The sequence below is a fragment of the Rhinopithecus roxellana genome, chromosome 7 (assembly GCF_007565055.1).
Source record: "Rhinopithecus roxellana isolate Shanxi Qingling chromosome 7, ASM756505v1, whole genome shotgun sequence".
NCBI classification, from domain to species: Eukaryota; Metazoa; Chordata; class Mammalia; order Primates; family Cercopithecidae; genus Rhinopithecus; species Rhinopithecus roxellana.
In genome coordinates this window covers 84,453,090-84,478,959 of record NC_044555.1, presented here as the reverse complement: position 1 = coordinate 84,478,959, position 25,870 = coordinate 84,453,090, and the positions used below count along the sequence as shown (strand labels likewise).

The window sequence follows — 25,870 nt, the reverse complement described above, 5'->3', positions numbered from 1 at the left end:
GTCTGATAAGGGTCCCCTCAGGTTTTGGCTCTGTTGCCCAAGCTGGAGTGCAGGGGCGCGATCTCGGCTCACTGCAACCTCTGCCTCCTGGATTCAACAGATTCTCCTGTCTCAGCTTCCCAAGTAGCTGGGATTACAGGCACCCACCACTGCACTCGGCTAATTTTTGTATTTTTAGTAGAGATGGGGTTTCACCGTGTTGGCCAGGCTGGTCTTGAACTCCTGACCTCAGGTGATCCTCCCTCCTCAGCCTCCCAAAGTGCTGGGATTACAGGCGTGAGCCACTGCACCCAGCCTAGGAGCCCCTTAATTCTTTCACAACATTATTGAGGTTGCCTTCTAGCATCTACTCAATTTATGGTTTCTTTTGATTAGGCCAGAGGTCACAGTCAGCGTCTACTTCTTCCCTGAGGCCTCTGCTGCCTGTTTCGAAATGCCATTTCCTATGCTTGTCCCCAGTGGGCACCCAAGATGGGCAGACGGCATTTGTTAATTCATCCCTCCATCCATCTGTCTAGTCAATATCTAGAGAGTGTCCAGCACCTGTGGGCATTCTGCTCAGCTGGGGGGAGAATGGGGAGGGAGGCAGGCAAGAGAAGATGGCAGTGAAGTACGCCCGAGGAGGAGGGGTGCGTGACGGGTGTGGAGGGTGCTGGGGAGGTAGCACCAGGGCCCCTCAGCCCGCACAGGGCAGGCAGAGATCTGAAGGCTGAGGCGTGGGGGGGCAGGCGGAGGGGTGTGGATGGGAGGGGATGGCCTTAGGGAAGGCCTGCAGGCCACATGTGGACCTGAAAAGAGCTCAACCAGGCCCACAGAAGGAAGAGGAAAGGAGAAGAAGGAGTCAGGAAAAATCACAATAAAAGAACTGGAGTGTGCTCTTCTTCAGGGCACACACAGTGTGGGAAATGTCACATTTTCTATTTTTCCATGTTAGGAGAAATCTAGCCGGACTGCCCCCTTGTAATGGCCTGAGAGGAGTCTGCGGACAGGATTTTTGAAGGTCTTTTCTCCCCCTTTAGACTACATGAACCCCCCATGAGCTTGCGAGGGCAGCCTGGCCACAGCCCCATTGGAAGGCGGATGTCTCGTGAGTGGCTCCTCTCCCTCTGAGCCAAACTCAGTCTGAGGGACCTTCCCAAGTTTTCTGAGCGTGCCCAGAGCTCAGGGCTCCCAGACCCATCCCAGTCCAGCCCCTCAGGGGAATCAGGTCCCTCCCCGCTGCGCTCAGGCCCTCGCCACATCCCTGCTACTTTAGCTGGGGCTGTCACCTCCTTCTCTTGGGCAATGCGCTAATTTCTGGTGAGGCCTAGATCTTCCAGGTCCATAAGCCTGAGGGATGTTGTTGACAAAGTTTCTCTCTCACATCCCTCTCTCTGTCTCTCTGTCTCTCTCTGTCTCTTACACACACATACACACACACACACACACACACATATTTGCTCCTGCCTGGGGCAAGGAGAGCTGAGACCATTCATTAGTCACATGAAGCTGGCCTCATTCTCTGGAGGGTGTGGCGGGCGGGGGTGTGGTGGTAGAGTGGTGGGGGTAATGGGGACAGAACAGAGTAGGATAGAGGGGCATTGGATTTCCTCCCTATTGAGTCTTTGCCAGAAAAACATGCAAAATTCAAGAAGGTGTCAATGTAGTCTCACGAATTCACCTCCACCAATGTCATGTACCTGGTGCTTTTTGGCCAGATACTGTGCTCTACGAATTCTACAATCTCCAAATAGTTTCACTTAATCTTACAGCAATTTTATGAAGACAGGTACTATATCATGCCCCATTTCACAGATGAGGAGACTGAGACCCAGAGAGGTTAAGCAGCTGGCCTGCACGCACGCTGAGAGGGTGGCCCCCTACCCCAGGTGTCATTGGCTGGATGCAAGCCTGCTTGACCTTGACTGCCCATTACCATCACCGGCAGCCTCGTCCCAGTGCCCAGGCTAATGATGTCAGAATCCCTGGGGCTGTGGCCGGAACATCAGCATTTCTACAGCTCCTCAGGCAATTCTGAGGTGCAGCCCACGCTGAGCCCCACCGGTCTAGAGTCTCTGCTTACCGGGTTGCTGGGTTAGGCAGCTGAAAGCATCAGTGCCTCGGACCTGGAGTGTCGGGAATATGGAAGTGCCTCGGACCTGGAGCACTGGACAGGGAGCAGGACTGGAGGTTGGACGATGAAGGGCTCCGTCTGGGACATACGGAGGGTGAGGCTTCTTTGGGTCACCATGACGGAAGTTTTCTCCTGGAAAATATTCAGAGGGCAGTGGAATGAAGCTTGGGGCCCAGGAGTCAGGCATCGGCTCACAGATACCAGCTAAAGCCAAGGTGACAGTGAGATTGTCATCTTCCCTGGGGAGTAAGTACAGCATCCATGTCTGGACACACGGGTCTTTAGATCGCAGTGAGTCACACATTCTCCGCTGCCTCAACAGGCCCTCCCAGGCTGTCAAGGCCATTGGCCCTGGCCAGGTACACCCGCAGGCCTACAGACCGCTCTCAAGTGTTAGATGGGCTATTTGGGAAGAAATGGCAAAAGAGATGTGAAGGGGAAACAGACGAAGAAGAGCAAAGTGCAAAGAATAAGGTGACTGGGAGAGGTGGCACTGGCTTTTTCCCTTCCCCTCTGTCTACTCCCTCAGAGCTGGTGGCCCTGAGGGGGGAAAAAAAAAAAAAAAAAGAGGTTCAGTCATCAAATGCTCAAAGTGGAGGGGCCTCAGAGACACCCAAGGTTAGAATTTTGCCCATGAAAAATCCCTGCCACCTGGTCCTGTGCCCCTCCTCCTGATCGCTTGGGCTTGTCTTCCCAGCTGGAGGGGTGTCGCAGGGGTGGAGGAGCACTCGAGTCCACAGGCACTCAGTCCTCCGGATCTCCAGCCCACAGAATGTCTTCCTTGGCAGGCCAGGTTTTCAAAGTGCACTTTCAAAATTGAGCTTGTTAAAAATACAGTTGCTCTGAGGTGGAGTCCTGGACACTGCATTCTTAATATGCTCCCCTGATGATTCGCCCGCCACACAAGGCATGATTGAGTGGCCCACAAAGTGCTCCTCTTCTCTCTCCCGGAAACTGACATGATCGTAACAGACTCCCAAAGTCTTGAGTACTCAATAAACTACAAATTCTGTGCCCGCACCCTCAGCCCCACAGAGCTGCAGATACTAGTGGGATTGGGCCTATTCCTTTGGTGCATTGGGGCAGAAAGGAAGTTAAGCCTCCCTGGCCAGAGGCCTGAAGCTGGCCTGTTTTTAGCCTCTGGGGACAGGGCATGGCCATCTCTGCAAGCATGTTTCATTCAACTTTACTGGCTTTTGAAAAATTCTCCAGAGAGACTTCAGCCTTTGTTTTATGGTTACAGGTAATGGTGCCTCAGTGAATATGTTCAGCCCTTCAACCTGAACTCAGATTTACAGATGGAGAAAATACTATGATTTGCCTTAACTGCAGTTTATCACTCATCATCAGAAAACTAGGAGAATGAGGTGGGAGGATAGCGTGAGCCCAGGAGTCAGAGTTGCAGAGAGTTATGACTGCACCATGGCACTCCAGCCTGTGCGACACAGCGAGACTGGGTCTCTAACAAAAAAAGGAAAATACATTTGCCATTTGTTTTCTGTAGAAATTCAGTTACGAACTGGGTTTGGTTATAAGTACAAGACCCCCTAAATACTGGCTTATTGATTTAGGAGTTTTAACTCACATGGTAAAAAAAAAAAAAAAAAATTAGGGGTAAGGAGTTACAATACTTACGGTTATCAAGGCTGAGGTCTCTGCAGTTTTGGTTTTTTTTGTTTTGTTTTGTTTTTTGTTTTGTTGAGACAGGGTCTGTCACCCAGGCTGGAATGCAGTGGTGTGATCATGGCTTACTGCAGCCACAGACTCCTGGGCTCAAGCAATCCTCCTGCCTCAGCCTCCCCTGGTAGCTGGAACTACAGGTGTGAGCCATGAGATGGGGTCTCCCTATGTTGCCCCAGGCTGGTCTTGAACTCCTGGGCTCAAGTGATCCTCCCAAAGCACTGGGATTACAGGCATGAGCCACTGCACTTGGCCTCTGCAGTTCTCTTGGCCTTACCCACATGGTGCAAAATGGCTACTGTCGCAGCAGCCATCAGACATAGTCTAGGCAACAGGAAGAAAGAAGGGGAAAGCAAAACCTGACCAGAAATCCCAGCAGGCAGTCTTTATATCTCATTGGTCAGAAGTTATGTCACGTGGGCACTTCTAACTGCAAAGGAGGCTGGGAAAGGCCCTTTATTCAGCTGGCTACATTGCTGCTCCCAATAAAAGGGGAGCTCTTTAGTCAAAAAGAAGGAGAGGCTGGGCGTGATGGCTCACATCTGTAATCCCCAGTGCCTTGGGAGGCCAAGGCGGGTGGATCCCTTGAGCCCAGGAGTTCGAGACCAGCCTGGGCAACATGGCAAAATCCCATCTCTACAAAAAATACAAAAATTAGCTGGGTGTGGTGGTGTGCACCTGTGGTCCCAGCTACTCGGGAGGCTGAGGTGGCAGGATCGCTTGCACTCTACTGCACTCCAGCCTAGGACAGGGTGAGACCCTGTCTCAAAAGAAAAAAAAAGAAAAGAAAAAGAAGGGGAGAATGAATGAATACTGGGTTGAAAATTGGCAGCCTCTGACCAGGTAACTCAAAACTGTGCCTGCCACTGCAGGCACCACCTCAGCTCACTGCAACCTCCGCCTCCTAGGTTCAAGCAATTCTCCTGCCTCAGCCTCCCAAGTAGCTGAAACCACAGGCACACACCACTATGCCCGGCTAATTTTTGTATTTTTAGTAGAGACGGGGTTTCACCATGTTGGCCAGGATGGTCTCAAACTCCTGACCTTAAAGTGATCTGCTTGCTTTGGCCTCCCAAAGTGCTGGCATTATAGGCATGAGCCACAGCGCCCAACCTCAACACTGTTTTTACCGTGAGGGGACACACAGATGAGAGGAAGCAGGAGACAATTAACACAGAAGAACCACCTTTGGCTACTACCACTGGGAAAAAGCAGTTCCTTTTAGCTGTTTCTCACTCAACAGTCCCCCAGGCACATTTGACCCATTTTTTTTTTTTTTATTAGACTGGTGAGAAAACTGCAATTTACAAGTAGGAAGTCACTCTCAGTATCTCAATACGTAATCGCCCTTCTTGCCTCTCACTGTGGTTTTGTCCCTATAATTGGCATCATCTACTGCCCAAGGACAATGAGAGACCTGACGTCGTCAGGCGGGATGGTTAAGTCTGTGTTAATGGGGGAAATAAAGATGTATGGCATTTAAATATGGTATTTTACTCTGCACCTCTTGGTTTTTAGATCTCTAAGTTGGTGGAGGAGGTGAAGTATTTCTCAAAATTCCGCACACCCCTTGTGAAGTTGCCATAGAGCCACTTCCCTCTGCTTTTACAAAGGCTGTGAGTCTCTGTGGCAATTCCTTTACTTCATCCTTCATTCCTTTCTCGCATGAGTAGTGAACCGTTGAAGACCCAGCTGTAACCATTGTGAACCACAGAGCCAAGTAAAGCCTTCTCCATCTCCGAAGCACATAGCAGATGGGTTTGTTTTGTTATTTCAGTCACCTGGTGCTTGTTGAGTATTGAGATATGTGTTTCAATGTGAATTCTTTTTCCTTTCCCAGAATGCCCATATCACAAGCCCCTGGGTTTCGAGTCAGGGGAGGTCACACCAGACCAGATCACCTGCTCTAACCCGGAGCAGTATGTGGGCTGGTATTCCTCGTGGACTGCAAACAAGGCCCGGCTCAACAGTCAAGGCTTTGGGTAAGCAGGGCCCAGGGGATTTTTTTTCATGTTTTTTTTTTTTTAAATAGGCCTCTCTACCAGCCTGGCCAATATAGTGAAACCCATCTCTACTAAAAATACAAAAAATTAGCTGGTGTGGTGGCACGTGCCTGTAATCCCAGCTATTCAGGAGGCTGAGGCAGTGGAATTGCTTGAACCTGGGAAGCGGAGGTTACAGTGAGCCGAGATCACACCACTGCACTACAGCCTGGGCGACAGAGTGAGACCCTGTCTCAAAAAAGAAAAAAAAAAATCGGTCTCTCTAATAAACAAATGACACAGAATGTACTTATGAGTGCTGCGGGAGAGATGAAGGAAGAAAGACCTCATCCATGCAGCCAGGGAAGGTTTTCTAAGGAAAACATATTTGACCTGTGACTTGAAGTTGGCCAGGTGAGGGAGGGGAAGAGGCGTGGGGTACAGCAGGTGCAAAAGTCCTGAGTTGGGATGATACCTGCAGGGTGTAGATGGGGAACATAAAGAGGGCAGCAAGGCTGAAGCACAGGTGAGACAAGGTGGAGAGGCAGGCAGAGGTCAGATGGTGCAGGACCTTAGAAGCCATGTTAGTGACTGGTCCGTACTGTAGGGATAATGGGAGGACCCTGAGTACATATTAATTAGCATACAGGTTCGTGCTATTTTAACAAAGAGCACCAAAGTATGGTGACTTAATATAGCAGTGTGTTTCTTGCTCACTTAAAAGTTTCATTCATCAGTCAGGCACAGTGGCTTACGCCTGTAATCCTAGCACTTTGGGAAGCCGAGGTGGGCAGATCACCTGAGGTCAGGCGTTCAAGACCAGCCTAGTCAACATGGTGAAACCTCATCTCTACGAAAAATACAAAAATTAGCTGGGCATGGTGGCGGGTGGCTATAATCCCAGCTACTTGGGAGGCTGAGGCAGAAGAATTGTTTGAACCTGGGAGGCAGAGGTTGCAGTGAGCCGAGATTGTGCGCCACTGTACACCAGCCTGGGCAACAGAGCAAGACTGTCTCAGATAGAAAAAGTTTCATTCAGCAGTCTAGGGTCGTTATGGCAGCTTGATGGCATGAGGGGCCCAGACTCTACCTTGTTGTTCTGTCGTCCTTAACATGAAGCGTCTATGTTGGGGTCCAGAATGGTGTCTCTCTCTTCTACCATCACATCCACATTCTAGTTAGTGGGGAGAAACAAAAGAGCAGCAGAGTGTGCATGATTTGCCTTTAAGAACACAAACATATTCTATTGGCCACTTCTGCCCACATCCCATTGACCAGAGTTTGGTTAGGGGGCCCCACCTAGTTGCAAGGGAGACTAAGCAATGTCATCTTAGCTAGACGGCTGTTTGCCCAGATGAAACTCAGGGGTTCTATTACCAAATGAGGATGGCAAGGGAGTATCGGGTGATGATTAGCAGACTCTGCCGGATAAAGATTTCTAAGTCGAAGACGATCACAAGCACATTTGTGTTTTAAGTTCTCTGGTTCCTGTGGGGCCAGAGCAATCCAGGGAGAGTAGTTGAGGTGTGGCAAGAAAGGAGGGGGCATGGGCTAGAGTGGTGGCGGTGGGGACCGACAGAAGTAGAGGAATTTGAGGCACTTGGAGATGGAGCCAATAGATGGATTGGGCGCTGGAGGTGGAGAGGAGGGGCCCAGGATGGTTCTCAGGTGGCCAACATGGACGCATGCGAGGATGGGGTTTACTCAGAGACGTGGGGTCTGAAAGCGGGATGGGGTGGGGGCACTTAGGGGCTCACATTGGGATGTGTTTCCTCTGAGATGCTGAGAGGCATACAGAAGTCCTCTAGCTGGCAACTGAACTCTCTGGATTTGGGATTTAGGAAAGGTCTGGGATAGAAGTGAAAAGTCAGGAGCCACCCAAGGAGTAAGTCTGGAAAAAGAAGGGAAGGTGGCCCAGGGCTTAAGTCCTACAAAGTTAATTAAAATACACATTAAAGGGAAAAAAGGAGGCGGCGGGGGGGACTACTATAGGTTTCCACAATTTATGAGGAATGTAGCTAAAATAAACAAATTAGTTGCTTCAACGGTTATCTGGCTTGACGCTTGTCAAAGCCCTTCTAGATCCACATGGGTCAGTGTTCTGCATGAGGCAGGAATGTCACCATCTGAGGGAAACACAAATAGGTGTGAAGAGAGTGAAATGTGCAGAAAGAATCATCCCGGGAGACGCATGCAGAGGGCAGGGGCTGGTGGTCTAACAGCCATTCACCTGCATGTTTTGCAGACAGACATGTTCAACTGCTCCCAAAGGCAATTTCAGCCACACTCTGAGGCATTTCTTTGACAAATTAATCTGGAAAGTTTTTCTCGGGAGGTGGAGATGCAGGGAGAGGGAGAATGAGATGCAAGTTAAGTACAACAGAAGCTGGACATTCCTAGGAGATAAGGCTCAGACTACAGCCCAGACTGCCTGAGATTGGCAGGGGGCTCTTCGGATGTTGGCATCCCCTTGAAAGCCAGCACCTGCCGGCTTTTTGCAGACACGCACAGGGGGAGTCTCCCGGTGACTTGGTATGTTCTCGGCAGGTGCGCCTGGCTCTCCAAGTTCCAGGACAGTAGCCAGTGGTTACAGATAGATCTGAAGGAGATCAAGGTGATTTCGGGGATCCTCACCCAGGGGCGCTGTGACATCGATGAGTGGATGACCAAGTACAGCGTGCAGTACAGGACTGATGAGCGCCTGAACTGGATTTACTATAAGGACCAGACTGGAAATAACCGGGTAAGTTGGGCTTATCCCAAACCACCTTCAGCTCACACCCTCTGGGACTTCCCCTCCTGTCCCTGCACTCCTGTCACTGCCCTCTGTCAGAGCACTGACTCCGCGGCATGGTGGGTCATCTGCGCTTTCCCCCACAATGCGCTGTGCTCTCTTTCCTGGGCTTGCCTTGGTTCCCAGCACAGTTTGTTTGCAAATGAGTGCTACTCTTAAGTGCAAAAAAAAATTTGTCTGAGTTTCCATATCAGTATGCAGTTGCCTGAATTCTTAAGACTGACCATTTGGACTATTTCAACTCACTGGATCATTGAACGCACTTTGCTTCAGGGGTGTTGTCTGATGTTATTGATGTGGGTAGAGAATCGTCCGTTTATAAAGATGTGGCCTCTCCTATTGTTTGAGACTGACAGAGGGGAGCCTTTTGAGAACCTAGCAAGTTACCCATTAGCTAAATGGTTAAAAGGACTTCACCAGCACAAACACAGAGGAACTTAAACCTTTGGGCAACTCTACATCCTATTAATCTTTGTGGATTGAGACCGAAGTCTTCTTCACCATAGACTAAACACAGTAGACTTCTGACTATATATACATTTGCTATGAATAAAAATGAATTAAAAACTCACTAGCTCTTTGGAAATGTTACACATCCTTTTGCCTAAGAGTAAGGAGTTCCCCAGGCTAATTTTGACATTTAATCAGGTTAAGTAGACATGTACAGCTGAGATTCAGAAGGCTTTGTAAGTCTCTGATGACAATTTATACAGCAAGACATTCATGGGTTGTTTCAAGGACGTTCATGGGTTGTGTTCCTATTGAACACAATAGGAAAAACCATCTTGATACTTGGTCATTTCATTTCATTTTTATTCTTATTAGCTGGCTTCTCCAAAAGACATGAGAAGTTTTTCAAGCCCTGTGCTTCTGAAGGCCTTGAAGGTTCTTTGCAAAGAGGCACTTCACCCCTGCACTTGTGCAATCTGGTGGAGCCTGTTCCACCCTCCCCTCTCTTCACCTGGCTCTTGACTTGAATAGGCTCAAAGACAAACTGCAATAGAGAAGGCGGTGTGGGGCAGTGCCACTGCGGAGAAAGGCAAGAACATGGCAGACCAGGCCCTTCCCTTTTTGTGGATGGATGGGGCCAAATGCAACAGCCAGATATTTTCAGGAGATAATCCCAGAAGGAAATGAAATGTCTTAGTGGCATCAGGCAGAGCACCATGACTTTGGTAAGAGGGCAAAGAATGATTTCTTTGGAAATAGCGTCAAACATCCGCAGCATGTTTTTATGTTACAACCTTAAAAACATTAAGCAAATCCCCTTTCTCTTTACTCTGGCACCACCCTCCCCTTTCCAGAATCTTCGAGTTTTTATGTCTTTTTGTTTTGTTTTCTTTTGTTTTTGAGATGGAGTCTCGCTCTGTTGCACAGGCTGGAGTGCAATGGCATGATCTCAGCTCACTGCAACCTCCACCTCCCGGGTTCAAGTAATTCTCCTGCCTCCGCCTCCAGAGTAGCTGGGATTATAGGCGCCCGCTACCGCACCTGGCTAATTTTTTTGTATTTTTAGTAGAAACGGGGTTTCACTGTGTTGGCCAGGCTGGTCTCAAACTCCTGACCTCAAACGATCTGCCCGCCTCCGCCTCCCAAAGTGCTGGGATTATAGGCGTGAGCCACTGCGCCTGGCCAAGTTTTTATGTCTTTTTAAGAAAACATTTTCCAAGTTGAAAAGGTACTCGTCACTTGTATCAAAATAGGAACACACATTTAAGTTTTGGCTTACAACTCCTGAGCCAAGCACGGGTTTTCACTTGAGCCCTACTTTGGATACCTTTGGAACATGTAAGTGTGATGTGGGCCTTTTCAAAATGTCAAAATGCAAAGGATAAAAACTCAAAAGCGATGAGTCAAGAGGCATTTTGTAGCAGCACCCTCCAATAGAGCTTTCTGTGATGATGGAAATGTTCACATCTGCACTGTCCAATATGGCGGCCACTTGAAATGTGGTTCATGTGACGGAGGAACTGAATTTTTTATCTAATTTTAATTAATTGAAGTGTAAACAGACATATTGGCTAGTGGCCACTCTATTGGATGGTGCAGTTCCAGATGTTCCGAGAATGTAGGTGTGATGACAATTACTCAAGGTCAGATTTTGGAGGGCACCCGCAAACTCTCTGTGCTTTAACCACTTTCTAATCATTTCCATAGTTAAAAGTTGGGGCTAGCTCCAGAAAGGAACCCTTCTTCCTTTTCCCTCCCCCGATGTGATGGTGACAGGATTTCCTCCATCTCTCTAGGTCTTCTATGGCAACTCGGACCGCACCTCCACGGTTCAGAACCTGCTGCGGCCCCCCATCATCTCCCGCTTCATTCGCCTCATCCCGCTGGGCTGGCACGTCCGCATTGCCATCCGGATGGAGCTGCTGGAGTGCGTCAGCAAGTGTGCCTGATGCCTGCCTCAGCTTGGCGCCTGCTGGGGGGTGACCGGCGCAGAGCAGGGCCGTAGGGGACCCCCTCACACACCACTGGGATGGACAGGGCTATAGTTTGCAAAGCAATTTTAACTGCAGTGCTGGGTAGATTTTTTTTTTTTTTTTTTTTTTTTTTAAGATATAGCTTTGATTTCAATGAAATAAAAATGAACTTATTCCCCACTCAGGGCCAGAGAAAGTCAGAACAAAGAAAATGTCCCGAAAACCAATTTTCTTAAAAAGCCTAAGTAGCAGGGGTAATTTTCTGCTCATTTTTTGTCTCAGTGACACTGTGAAAGGTGCAGTCTCAGGGGAACACAAAGCAGTCCTGATAATTTGAAAATTCCTGTGCTTTACCACATTCAAGACAAAAACATACAGTTTCCTAAAGCCTGGCTTTGAATGCAGAAGGGAGCAGTTCCTCCTAGTTAACTTTCCACTAAATCATCGCCAAAGAGGACTTCAGAGCCCCGGGGAGGCAGCTGAGGCTCTCAAGGGTGACTGAGTTGCAGGGATGAGTGTGGTGGGTGAGAATCCCAGTGTCCTGAGAGGCTATACGTGACAGATGACCAAAAGCCCAAGGTAAGGGTTTCCTCTGCTCGCAGTTCTCACCTTCAAGGCGGGTCTGGGCTTCCACCCTCATGAACACAGGGATTCGGGAGGGTCCAGAGTGCCCAATACACGCAGCTCCATTCTGCAATCCATTCCAGCAAATTCCCTGTGTCTGTGGTCACCATTTAGGTGATCACACAGGACAGGCTGCGCGTCCAAGTATACGTAGGGACCCCAAATGACCACAACACAGTACCATTGCCCTTTACCTAGGGCTACCATTTCCCAGCAAACCAAACGTAGTTCGAGAACAGCTGGCCCAGGAGCTACCACTGGCTACTCAGAGGAGGCTCATTAGTTGGCTACATGCTTCGCAGGAACTGGGAAGGACTCACATCATAAAAAGGACCATGTGGCTTTTCCCTGAAAGATTTTCACCCTTCCACCCTCTGCCTTGCAAGACGCAAACTGCGCCTGCTCCCGAAAAGCTCTCTGGGAAGGAATGGACCTGGCTTTCCGTTCCCGGAGGCGGCGCCTTAGATTGGGAGGCCTCATTGGCCACTTACAGCCCAGCCTGAGATTCCAGGCCCCTCCCAGGAAGAGGCTGTTAAACACGGGGGAGGGGCAGGAGAGGTATATGGAGAGGAGGTGGTGGAATCAGAGAATGAGGCTGCTCTAAAGACTGTCCTGGCCCCAGACACAGGGTAGTCTCCGCTAGCAGCTCATTTCCGAGTTACTTTTCGTTTTCAAATGCCAAGCCAAGTGATTAGACTCGCGCTAACACAGTCCTGGACAACCCATTCACCTTTTCTGTGAACAGGCAGCCTTCTAAAAGCCCCAAACATCCTCCTTGACGCTTTGGGGGCTCAATTATTTTATATCCAACCCAGCATCTTTCTAGTCCCCATGCTGTATGCTTGAACTTCGGAAAATGCTTTTCCCTGCCCAATCTTCTCTCAAATATAAACATATCACACAGGGTGTTGGGGCGGCGGCGGGGGGGCCTGGGGGCGGGGGGGAGAACGCATCCCTGGCCTTAGGACACAGGACAAATCTATTTTGGATAGAAACGCCTGAACAGAGACCCTTATTTGGAAAGGTGAATTAACTTTGGTCACGACATGGACTGTCAGACAAAATGGCAGTATCCTAAGAGTTAAGGGCACATCAAACACAGGAGTTGAGACAGTGCAGTTGAGGGAAAAAGGAGAGGAGGAAACAGGCAGGGAGAAAGGCTCTCCAAATAATTGTTCATGTTGGAAACTTTTGTCACGTCTTTATTGAGATTAAGTTCATATACAGTTTGTATCCACTTAAAGTGTACAATTTGATGACTTTTGGTATATTCAGAGTTGTGCAACCATTATCACTAGATCAATTTTAGAAAATTTATCACCCCAAAGAGAAATCCTGCACCCATCAGCCATCCCTCCCCAACCCATTGGCCACCACAAGCCCTCTGCAACCACAAATCGACTATCTCTACAGACTGGCCAATTCTGGACGTTTTACATAAATGAAATCATATAGTATGTGGTATTTCGTGACTGGCTTCTTTAACTTAGCATAGTGTTTTAAAGTTCATCCACGTTGTAACATGTGTATCACTACATCACTCCTTTTTATTGCTGAACATCATTGTTCAGTATCATGTCAAGAGCACATTGTTATTTATCCATTCATCCATTGATGGAGATTTGCGTTTCCACTCTTTAGCAATTATGAATAACGCTGCTACGAACATTTGTGTGTAAGTTTTTGTGCAGATGTATGTTTTCATTTATCTTGGGTATACACCTAGGAGTAAAACTGCTGGGACACACACTCTTGTTTAATCTTTGGAGGAACTATTATCCCAAGTGGCTGCATCATTTTACATTTCCACCAGCAATGTAGGAGGTTTCCACTTTCTCCACATCCTCAGCAACACTTGGTACTGTCTGTCTTTGACTATACCCATAATGTGTGAAGTTGCATCTCAACTGTGGTTTTGATTTGCATTTCCCTAGTGACTAATGATTTTGAGCATCTTTTCATGTGTTTACTGGCCATTTGCACATCTTTGGAGAAACGTCTTTCAGATCCTCTGCCCATTTTAAATTGGCTTACAACTTACTGAGTTTAAGAATTCTTTGTATATTCTAGGTATAATTCCCTTACTGGACATGATTTGCAAATATTTGATCCCATTCTGTGGATCTTTTTAACTCTCTTGATAGAGTCCTCTGAAGCACAAAATTTTAAACATTTGATGAAGTCCAATTTCTTTTTCTCTTTGCTTGTGCTTTTGGTGTCATCTCTGAGAAACCACTGCCAAATCCAAGGTCAGGAAGATTTACCCCTATGTTTTCTTCTAAGAGTTTTATAGTTCTACCTCTTACAGTTAGATCTTTGATCCATTTTGAGTTAATTTTTGTATATGGTGTGAAATAGGAGTCCAACTTCATTCTTTTGCATGTGGATATCCAGTTGTCCCACCACTGTTTGCTGAAAAGACTGTTCTTTCCCCCATTGAATAATTTTGGCACCCTTGTCAAAAAACAATTGACCATGAATGTGAGAGGGTTTATTTCTGGAACCCAAATTCTATTATCTCATTTTCTTCATTATTGTAGCTCTGTAGTAAGTTTTGAAATTGGGGCATATGAGTCCTTCAACTTTGCTCTTCAGGATTGTTTTGGCTATTCTGGGTTCCTTGAATTTCCATATGAATTATAACTAACTTGTCCATCATTGCAAAGAAGCCAGCTGGGATTTCACATTGAAAACTGCTCAAAACTTCAGAATTTAATACACAGTAAGATATATGACTCGTAGGACATTTATCTGCAGGTAATTTGCTTACAACAGCATATTATCTACTTCATTCAATTCATATGACAGAATGTATAAACATTAAAACTTTTATTGAGGGAAATCTGAAGCCTAATAGAATCTTGCTGTCAAACACACAAACTATGCTTGCAGTATCATTTCTTTTGTGGGGGAAACTTTCAATTAAAAATTATATATAATGTAGGAAAAACTCACTCTTACCTTATTTTAACATATTTACTTTTATTTTTAGAAATGCTAGAGCGCAGTCTACATCGGAGATTGTTTAAAAATTGCGGTAAAATATACACAACATTTGCAGATTTTTAAATAATTAAATGAAATGTTACGAACAAAGAAGTAGCATTAAGTGTTGCCAATATTAAGAAAAAAAAATCTGAGTTGATTCGGGGACTCTGTGTGGGAGGAGGTTACTTGGACAAAGCAAAGGTATTTCCCAGATAGAGGTACTGCTATGAATCCATTCTCAGAGCCCAGAAGATTGAACCCCTAAAGTGACCCTTGGAATGGATGCTCACAGAACCCCATCTTTCTGTCCACTTGGGGCTTGGTTGCTAAGGCCCACTGACAAACAGCTTACAAGGACTGTCACTTCCCCTGTGGTCCCAAGAGTAGTTCCATGATGGGTCATTCTTAAGCCCAACCTTACAGGGCTGATATGAAGATCAAATAGGCTACATTCATCTAAACGGCTTTGCGGACACCTACGGAGCTCTGTGTAACTGGCATTAAAGATTCAGTGATGTTCCTTCTCAATTTTCTGAAACTGCCAATTGGGGCAGAAGCAATAGCAATGTTTTATAATAGCAATAATGTTATAAGAGCTCATATTTCTTGAGACTCTGTCAAGTGCTCTGCAGGTTATTATCTCATTAAATCTTCACAACAACACTGAGGTAGGTACTATGATTACCTCCATTTAAAAATAAGGAAACTGAGGCATAGTGAAGTGAAGTGCCTTGCTTCAAGTCACACGAGATGTAGGAGATGGAGCCAAGACTCCACCCAGGCAACCAGACTCTATATCCTGGGGATTTATTTATTTATTTATTTATGAAATGGCATCTCGCTGTGTCGTCCAGGCTGGAGTGCAGTGGTGTGATCTTGGCTCACTGCAACCTCCGCCTTTTGGGTTCAAGTGATTCTCCTGCCTTAGCCTCCCGAGTGGCTGGGATTATAGGCATGCACCACCATGCCTGGCTAATTTTTTTTTTTTTTTTTGTATTTTTTTTTTTGAGACGGAGTCTCGCTCTGTTGCCAGGCTGGACTGCAGTGGCGTGATCTCAGCTCACTGCAACCTCTGCCTTTCGGGTTCAAGTGATTCTCCTGCCTCAGCCTCCCAAGCAGCTGGGATTATAGGCACGTACCACCACACCCAATTTTTGTATTTTTAGTAGAGATGGGGTTCCATCATGTTGGCCAGGCTGGTCTCGAACTCCTGACTTGAGGTGATCTGCCCGTCTCAGCCTCCCACAGTGCTGGGATTACAGGCGTGAGCCACTGCCCGGCCCTAATTTTTGTATTTTTGGTACAGATGGGGTTTCTCCATGTTGGCCAGGCTGGTCTCGAATTCCTGACTTCAGGTGATCTGCCCATCTCAGCCTCCCACAGTGCTGGGATTACAGGCATGAGCCGCCGCGCCTGGCCTGATCCTGGACTTTTAAGCCGCATCCCCAGAGGACCTCCAGCGACTTGTTTCAATGAAGTGTTCTATTCTCAAATCACATCAATTACCATCTGCTGGGAAAGGGGATGGAAGGTGGCACATAAATTGTTGCGAGCTTTCAGAGAAGAATATGTTACACATTGTGGGGACTTGTTACCTGCTCTAATTAGTACACTTATTCCATAAGTGTAGATAGCCATTTCATAGCCATTTCTTTTTTTTTTTTGAGACGGAGTCTTGCTCTGTTGCCCAGGCTGGAGTGCAGTGGCCGGATCTCAGCTCACTGCAAGCTCCGCCTCCCGGGTTCACGCTATTCTCCTGCCTCAGCCTCCGGAGTAGCTGGGACTACAGGCGCCCGCCACCTCGCCCGGCTAGCTTTTTTGTATTTTTTAGTAGAGACGGGGTTTCAGCGTGTTAGCCAGGATGGTCTCGATCTCCTGACCTCGTGATCCGCCTGTCTCGGCCTCCCAAAGTGCTGGGATTACAGGCTTGAGCCACTGCGCCCGGCCTCATAGCCATTTCTAAGTCTGTTACCCTTTCCTTCACTCGACTAAGTTGTCTTTATTTCTGCACCTAGAGTAAACTTTAGACAAAGTTTTTAATATACTCTGTATTGGAAACTGTTTTTAAAAATTTAAACCTTGGAGTTACTTGAATAAACCTGAATTACTAAAGAGAAACAACTCTGATTGTGACCACCATTCCACTCCATGTCAGTTTCCATACATGGAGGTGCAGTGACTTTTAAGGGTATATGGGCTTTACAATGAACATATTCGGCCTCAAATCCTGGCCCTGCCACTTCCAAACTGGGTGACCTTGGACAGGTTAATGTCAAGTATGAAAATCTGTTTCCTCATTTACGAAAAGGGGATAATAGTAGTACCTGTTTCACTGGGTTGTTGTGAAAATAATAATAATAATAAAAAAGCAAAACACTTGGGCATTGTGCCTGGCCATAGTAAGTGCTATGAACATTAAAAAGTATAAGCACCAAATACTTTGATTCAGTCGTGATAAGATTATAGTTGAAAGCACAGGCCACAAGTTTCCATGTCACTTAAAGAGACAGAGTGAAGAACTGGTTGACACAGTACTTTTAAGAATGGAAAGCACTGACTTTCGGCTCCTACCCTTTGTTTAGAAAGACAAAGAAAGCTGGAGAATGTTTTATATGTAAGTTACCACAAAAGCTAAGTTCTTTCCCTCCTGATTGAACATGTACTTGGTTGGTCTTACCTTAAATGATGAAACTGAGGACCTAAAACAGGGGTTGGTAAACTATGGCCTGTTTCTATAAGTAACGTTTTATGGGACCACAGCCACAACTTTCTGATTTACATATCATCCATGCAGCTTCTGCACTACAAAGGCAGCTGAGTGTGGTGACAGGGAACCGAAGGGCCACAGAGCCCCCAATATTTACCATCTGGCCCTTTACAGAAGAAGCTTGCTCACCTCTCCTCTAGAATGAAAAAACCCTTATTAAGCTGTCCATCTTTGCTTTCTCCATAGCACTTAGCACAAGATTGGCCTCTCTTCCCATCCTCCTCTACCACGTGAGTGTCTAGCGACGTGCAAAGGTGACAACACTCAAGTATAAAATAAACCAAAGTTTTCAAAATGCCATAAGGGAAAAAAAGCTTTATAAATAGGAAAACAAAGATCAACATCATTAAGTTACAGGATTTGCCCAGTTTTACATTAATTTCTTTTAAACTGATTACAACCTCAAAGGCCCATCATCCTTTATCTGAATTCGAATGCATTCTTTCTTCCCAAGAAGGAACTAAAATGGAGCTGTTCCCAGTTCAAACACAAGGACCACAGTGCTCAAGATTGGGACGGCCTGGCAGTCACATCAGTCAGTGCAAAATCTGCATTTTATTAAAGACATTTGGGAAGATCCATTCAAAAATACATTGTGCTCAGTAAAAATTAACCATTTCATGCTGATAATGAAGGTTATCACGGAGTAGATATTTGTGTAATATTTACAGCAACAATAGAAATTTTACATAAGTTTAGAATGGAATTACATGCCAGAAAAAACTTGATAAGATGTACCAACACATGATACAAAGAGTTATAGAAACACTTTACAAATGGTTCATAATTCACTTGTGAGGATTTAAGTATTCAACACTTTAAATTCAGTTTGGATTCAAAAATTAAAAAGATTAACAATCACATCACACCCTTGCCACAGTAGAAAGTATGGAATTACACTTTATATAATGGATTATAAAGTCTGTGCAATTAAGAATTTCCACTGATTCTTCATCTACCACATACTAGATGTCACATCATTCTGGCTTATCCCTATTTTTATTTCTAAGAATGAACAGGGTCTCAATGTCACCCTGCCCTGTGTCTTCCCAGACACCACCTTCAAGCTTACTAGAGATTGAAGAAGCTCTGAATAGTCAGCTAAGTATATACAGAATAACTACCTGAATTCAAAATGGCACAAAGCAATTCTTGGAGATAGAAATTTGGGGCAATGATTTTGTTTGGTTTAATTGTTTCTGTTAATCAATCCAAGTTTACAGTGCGAATTTACTTCTTTTAATCACCGTATTACCCCTCTAGCCTGACTCGATCGGTGACCAAAGAGTAAACAAGGAGAGGGAAACAGACTGAGGGCCAGAATCAGTTGTCTGTCTCTAGAGAAAACAGGTTCTCTGCAAGCTTTGCTTTCCATTTTGGAAAACCTAAGCCGTGCTGGAAAACTTACACATTCTCCGGGACGATAAGCATCTTGTTTGTTTTGTTTTGTTTTGTTTTTCCGTGAAACTCTACAGAGTTTGAACTGGAGCTTTTGACAATTCTGGCAATAAACACTTTAGTCCCCACAACAGGGACAAAAGTCAAGGCATCTACCTTTTCTATTCCTGGGTTTCTTCTGATTAGACCTGAAGCAGAGCACTAGGACAAGCTTGTCTACCCCTGAAAGAAATCAGATCAGACTTTTGGGAAAGTAAAATCCCCAACCAAAGGAAGTCCTGAGGAATTCTTAGCAGTCTGTCAAAACAGGGGGGATGGAGGAACAGATAAGGCCTCTTTCTCCCTGATACTCTGTGTTGGAAGAGTAACGAACAAGGCAACTTCTAATCTGCATACAACATGGAGACCGATTTTCAGATTCCAAAGGAGGATCGAAATAGGACCCAAGGATCAAATGGGGTTTCGAGAGCTTAACCTTGTGAGAAATGAAGGGCTTTAGAAGTGAAACTAGTTTCACTGCCACAATTTTGCTGGCCCTACAAATCCAGCGTGCCGACTATTACAAATTTTTTCTGGCAAAATGAGACAAACTTCCCTTAAATTTGGGAGTAAACAGTTGATGAATGAAAATGCAAGGCGGGTCATGATCATATTTAATAGCCTACAGTAGATACATGGAAGGGTGGGGTCAGTGCCCGGAGAGGAGAAAAGTGGAGCCAGGACCAAGCCTAACGCTGATGAATGAACAAACCACTGTGGGAAATGAAGATTCATGTAGTAACTGGCTCACACGAAAGCCTACCATTTGTATAGTACATTCAATTCACAAAGAAAAAGAATCGAAGGGGCAGCAGGCCCAGAGTTTCCTAGCCACTCCACTTCTCCCACATCGCATGTATGCAGATAGATGAGGGACTTCATTTTCTTGCATGGTTTCTTACTCATCATTTCTGAGACAGAATGTTTCATCAGCTGAACCAGACCTCAAGATATTCTGTATCTCAGCTGGTCAAGAAGCAAAAGGAAGAAATCATAACTGCTTACAAGTTTAGTTTCTGGTTATTTTTGTAAGCCAGGCTTTTACGTCTCTGAGAGGACCTTCTTGTGAGATTCTGGCCCTGGGAGACAGGACACTTACAACCTTTGTACTGTCTTTTCTATGTCCCCTTTCAAAAAAACCAGAATTGTGGTTTCTTAAACCGTAAGTAAGTTTTCTCTGCCTGCACATTTTCTTAGTGATGAACTGAAGGAGGCAAGGAAATATTTCACTATTTTCTGACTTGGTTCACTGTACCCTACCACATTCCAAAGTTCACAAAAGTATGAGTCTGTGGATCTTAGAACCCACAGAGAGCTCAATATCCCACTACCATGCAGGAGGGAACAAACTTCTAGATAGAAAAGCAATGCTATCCAGGAAACATGTTCTGACCAGCAGAGAATGTGCAGATTTACTGAGTCCCAGCTGAGCTCCAGCACTGCAACACATTGAGCCACTGCCCTTGCTGAAAGAGTTCAGTCACCACCAGCTCCTAGGTGAACAGAAATAGATCTTTCTACACACTTGAAAAGTAATCCTCTGGCCTTTGAAAAAAAGTTGTACACTATGAGTCATTCTCAATAATACATGGCTAGAAGAAAATAAATGGCTTTTTTCCTTATTTACTCTAAAGACTAGTTTAAGAAGTGAGGATACTATGATCTTAACTAAGAGGGGCTGGAAAGGGACAATGGGATAGCATTTCCTAGTATAGTCCACTAATTCTCAGATTAGGAACATGCTAAACTGGCTAACTCTACAACCACAACATACTTTATAATACACAGCGTGACTAGAGACTGACAGCATAGCTCTGAGCTTAGAATTAAAGTACAACTGCATAAGGTGAATCTTAAAGCATGTTTTAAAACAGATTTAACCAAAGCATACAGCACAAATACTTCTATAACAGCCACATCACAACCACCAATACGGACTTTTTTGCTTCTAATTGGTCTGCCATATGCTAATATTTGTAAAGAGCTATTAAATGACTTGAATAAAAAACAAAGACATTTTCTTTCGGGAGACACAGCTAAAAGCCATGGATGCCTTCGAGCAGTTGGTAAAAATCATGCCAATCTGCCAGGCTGTTGCTTGCTTCTAAATATAAGCCTCATGGCTCTATGAAAGATTTTCTAAGGATGCTAACCTAGAATTTAAGTTCTCCAACACCTATAAAGTAACTCTGGTCTCCTTCCAAAGTATGCACCTTTTAGCAGGCCCAAGACAATGGAAACGAACAATAGGATTCCAAGGATTCAGGAATAGTGGTCGAAGACTCTTAAGAGAATGTGATGTTGAAGAATTCACACCTGCAGTACTGTAGCCTGGACAGAACAAGGCCAGAGCCAAGCTCTGCAGACTGGTGGGCTTGGGATGGTGTAGGGCAGGGTTTCTCAACCTTGGCACCAGTGGTGCTTGGGGCTGGAGCACTGTTTGTTTGGGGGGCTGTCCTGTGCATGGCAGGGTGTTTAGCAGCATCCCTGGCCTCTACCCACTTGATGCCAGTAGCACACCATCACCCCCAGCTGTGACAACGAAATGTCCCCAGACATCGCCAAATGTGCCCATGGGGGCAAATCTGCCCCTAGTTGAGAACTGCCCCTAGTTGAGAACCACAGCTGTAGAGTCAGCTCACTTAAGCCCTTCAGCATGAAGCACTCCCTTTTGGTCTTGGGCTCTAGAGAGAGGCTAAATTTTAGAGCAAAACCAAACAAGGTTCAGTTAAAGTGTATTTAGAACGTTAGAGAGGAAAAACAGGGACAGCAGAGAAATAAAGGTAGAAAAACAGTGAAGCAGAGTTTCTTTTCCAAAGGAGATCAGTGATACTTTCATAAAAGTAACATAAGCTTTCATTCACCCTTTTTCTTCTTTAGGAAGTTAGGGCCGATAATAGGACATGGATGTCATGAATTCCCCTTCCTAAAGAAAAGGCAAATTTTTCTGACTTTAAATCAAGTCCTTTCTATCAGAGATGGCAATCTTTGTGATGTCAATAATTCTTCATCAAGAGGGGAAAACAACAGTTAAAAGCTAAGAGAGGGCCCATTAGGTCTGAGAGAAAACTTTATCATCCCCCCTTCGTGAGCAGGAAGAGAATTGCATGCTAGAAATGCAGACTGTAGTTCACTTACAGCTTACTGGATGAAAAGTCAGAACAGACAAAAGCTGAGAAGAGGATTAAAGAGCTACCTCGAAAACACTGGTTGAAAACATATGTAGATATCTGTAGGTATTTTCTGGCTCAAATCTGGGAATGTACAAAAAGTACGTATTGACTCTTCAGCAATTAGGTTTACTTTGCTCTAGGTAGAAGGCAAATATTCTAGCCCTTCTTTGAAGAACCATCATGAATAGAAATGTTCTGCAAACATCTGAGATCCCAGTGTTAGCAAGGATGACAACATGGGAAACCAGCCCCTAGGTGACAACGAGCCTCGAGTGCCACAGCATGGCAACGGGACCGTGCAGTTCCTAAGCGCATAGCACAGTGAGAAGTCTTTCCAGAGGAAAAAAGTGTAGTTTCTGGTTTGCAAGGGGGGAATACAAGGTAGAGATCTAGTATGAAAAAGAAGAGTTAAATACACACCCTTTTAGAGTCATTAGTGTCCAGGCAAACTGCTGATGGTCCACCTCACTTGTATCATCAAGCAGCTGCCTGGGAAAAGCCAGAATTCAGAGTTACCCAAACAGTACTGAACTGGTGAAAGAAGTAAAACAGAAAAAGAACTAAAGAGCATGCAAAACTATTGATTTGAGTCAAATTGTTTCAATAATAGTACCCAGTCGAGTTTCATTTTAGTGCCTATTACACTTATTAAAATTAAATAAAAAGCACCTTAAAATAACCTATCTATATAATCAATACACATTATAGTATTTATATAAAAATGCAATATGTGCACAATTTAAGCTTCAGGGAAACTAGGAGTTTAGTCTTTATAATCTTCATAATCATCAGAGCTATGATCCTCAAAATCTTGGGGGAGGGTTAACAGTAACAGCACATTTCAATTATAGCTGACTTGATTCAGGGGCTGACACTCAGAATTTGAGGACAAGTAATAAATATTGAGAAGTTATCTCTTTGAGGGGTGGGAGGGACCTTTAAAAGTATTATTGCTAAGAGACTACTTCCAAAAATCCACTACTACTGATAGATGATGGTGCTGAGGTGACGTCCCTCAAGGATGACCCAGAGGCATGGGAGGATAACACTTGATGGCCAAAGGGTTTGATGATACTTGGGAGTAACTTGGGAGCTGAAAGAGATCAGATGAGGGGAAAATAGGTCCTGTTCTGATAGGGGTTATGTGTGTAACAGGTGTGCATGAAAATCTTGTCATAAGTGGACAGCCCCAGGAAGAAAAAAATGGATAATTTTTTCTCTATCTGGAATTGCTCCAGGAGCCTTTTAAATATGGTATTGGAGAGAGCAAGAGCAAAAAAGGCATCCAGAAATAGAAATGCCACACATATATCTCACACCCCATCAGCCAAGAGTCTCCGGGACAGTGGACAATATTGAGGAGCATAGAGCTGGTTTGCAAGATCTGCAGACAGGTACCTCTTATGATCTCACAACAAGGAATGTTCACTGGCAAATCTTTGGTCTACGCTCTACACTAATGCTAAGTGGAAGAGCACATTCTCTCTACAAAGACCCACGAGTAACGCCTCAATCTATTCTCCCCTGTGTGCAAGTAACGTCCCTGGACACAAACAGGAGCCAAGTGTGTGAGGACGGAAACCAGGCCTGCTGAATTCTCACTGGCCTATCTGACTTTCTTCCCCTGCAGGTTTGGAAAGAGATGCTGCATCTCGTCTGCTACCAAGGATGTCTAGAGGCTACTGCTGGGGCCTAAAAGTTGAGCAAGGTTCATACTGTTACAGTCACGTGTAGCCACAATTCAACTCCCTTTATTAGAAGTATAATACTCACTTCATATCACAAATGTATAAAAATATGGCAGATAGTGTCATAACGATACTTTCTTTAAATGAATATATTTATAAAACAGATATTTACCATATATATATTTATATATAGAATAAAATACTCCTGATGCAATATATAAATGTTACTGTTTAGTTTTTATAGAAACTACTGTAGCTGTCCCACTGCTTCACAATGTTTCAAACAGCTCAAAATAACTTTACATTATAACATAAAAGATATGATTATAACAGTACAATATTAATTATAAATAAATGTTACAAATCCTATCAAATATGGAAGTTTAGAAAACAATTTAAGACATACAGTTCATCTGCTAACCCTTCAAAGGGATACTCTTGGATTACAATAAACCCCACATTTAGTCTAGGCAGAAAAAAATATGTAGTAAGGGCATCGGTCAACACGATTTTCCTATTCCTTGCAGTGCCAGGACACATCCTGGCATTCCCAAGTTCAACAGAGATTGCACTAAAGCTGGAATGTAAGGGGGAGAAACTGCCAAGAATTTCTTCTTCCTCAATGGCACACTCTATCTATTCTCACACAAGACCTGTGGGGAGTGGCGATCCCTAAGGAACTCCTGTGGCTCTAAGATCCCTGACTAGCATTTGTGGCCGCGAGGAGCTCGACGGCCCCAACACATGCAATATTGCACACACCTTCATAAAGCTGAAAATACTGGCTCACCACTTGGCCCGGCCCATGCCCCAAGCCCAGCCCACCCTTCCCCACCCCTCCCCCACTGGCTTGTCTGCCCACCCCTCCCCCCTACCAGCACAAATTACAAGGCTGTCTCTTTTAAATCATTCAGATTTGGCATTCGTGAGCGATTTGTTCTGTTATAGGGGTGCCCATTTGGCCCACTCTTGGCACCCAGCTGTTCAGAGTAGGAAGGGCCCTCTGTGGCACTCCTGGTCACAGAGGACACGTGCCAACCAGGATCCATCTGACCTGGCAGCTGGAGGGCTGGCCTGCCCTTCGGTGCGGGCTCCTGCCGGATGTTGCTGCTCCCGCCAGAGGCCTGGCTCAGGGGGTGAATCCGAATTTCTGAGAAGGAATTTTTGGTTTGTTGAGCTGTTAAGGGCTGGAAGCGGGGGTCTGAAGAAGCCGGGTGATTCGAGGCCGAAGAGAGATGTAACAACTTGCGCAGTGATTTTAATGGCTGGCTCTGAAAGAAAGGATGAGAATGCACATGGGATTCAAGTTAGAGCGACCATAAGTCTGGGGAGGGAAGGGGGCTTAGACCTGAGGTGACTGGGCGTGGCCAGGAAGGGCAAGCATGTACAAGGAGGAGCTGGTCCAGCCAGATCTGTTATTTGGGTTTTCTTCAAACAAGATTGTATTATTCTTTAATGGAAAAGCCTAGAAATCTAGATAAGACATACAGAGCTGGTATGGCAGCCAATCAAAGGCCCAAGCTCATCTACCTGGTTGCATCCTATGTCTAAACAGGGGATCTCATGCTTCAACCAGCAGGAAGGAGAAAGAGCAAAAGGTGTATGTTTCTCTGTTTTGAGAAGACTTCCCAAAGGCTCCACACAATGCTTCCACTTATATTTCACCAGCTAGAACTTAAGTACACAGCCGTATCTAGCAGCAAGAGAAGCTGAAAATATGCAATGTTTTAGTTAGCAATGTATTCAACTACAAGTCGTATAGCCCTTTTTGTTCTCATCTCACCGATTTCCCTCTCTCGATATTACAAAATTCAAATGTTCCCTTGCTTTACTTTTTTTTTGCTTTTTTTTTGAGAGGGGGAGGGTAACATTTGGGCATTGAAAATGCAAAGCACAAAGAAATATGCAAAACCCCAACAGAACTATCTAAATAATTCATTCACAGGAGGCCTTCCATTCCTAACATGGGCTCACAGTAGTCCACCCTGCCTGTCTGTCTACTGTGCAGCTGGACACCCCCAGGTGCTGCATCAAGGAGGGAGACTGACTTTAGGGCAGAGGGGAGGAGCCTCAGAGCGGTCTCCTCACTGGACAACTCCTGAGCCTCATGCTCCTGAACGATGAAAGATGATGGCTCAATCTCCTCTTCCTTGATCTTAGAAGAGACATGGAAAGCACTTGGAAATTCACAGCCAATCACG

General features: G+C 45.3%; 2 protein-coding genes across 2 annotated transcripts in view; one reads left to right on the top strand and one right to left on the bottom strand.

The window, feature by feature from the left end:
- Nucleotides 1–13,295, top strand: part of RS1 (retinoschisin 1) — a 31,051-nt gene extending 17,756 nt beyond the window's left edge. The window contains exons 4-6 of the mRNA XM_010363516.2: nt 5,634–5,775; nt 8,323–8,518; nt 10,816–13,295. Of these exons, the coding sequence (XP_010361818.1) occupies nt 5,634–5,775; nt 8,323–8,518; nt 10,816–10,968 (491 nt within the window). The 3' untranslated portion in view covers nt 10,969–13,295. The remainder of the gene's footprint in view (nt 1–5,633; nt 5,776–8,322; nt 8,519–10,815) is intronic.
- A 4,376-nt stretch (nt 13,296–17,671) lies between these two features.
- CDKL5 (cyclin dependent kinase like 5) overlaps nt 17,672–25,870 on the bottom strand; it is a 211,346-nt gene continuing 203,147 nt past the window's right edge. The window contains exons 18-19 of the mRNA XM_030934364.1: nt 24,724–24,940; nt 17,672–22,470 (exon numbers count right to left, since the gene is read on the bottom strand). Of these exons, the coding sequence (XP_030790224.1) occupies nt 22,415–22,470; nt 24,724–24,940 (273 nt within the window). The 3' untranslated portion in view covers nt 17,672–22,414. The remainder of the gene's footprint in view (nt 22,471–24,723; nt 24,941–25,870) is intronic.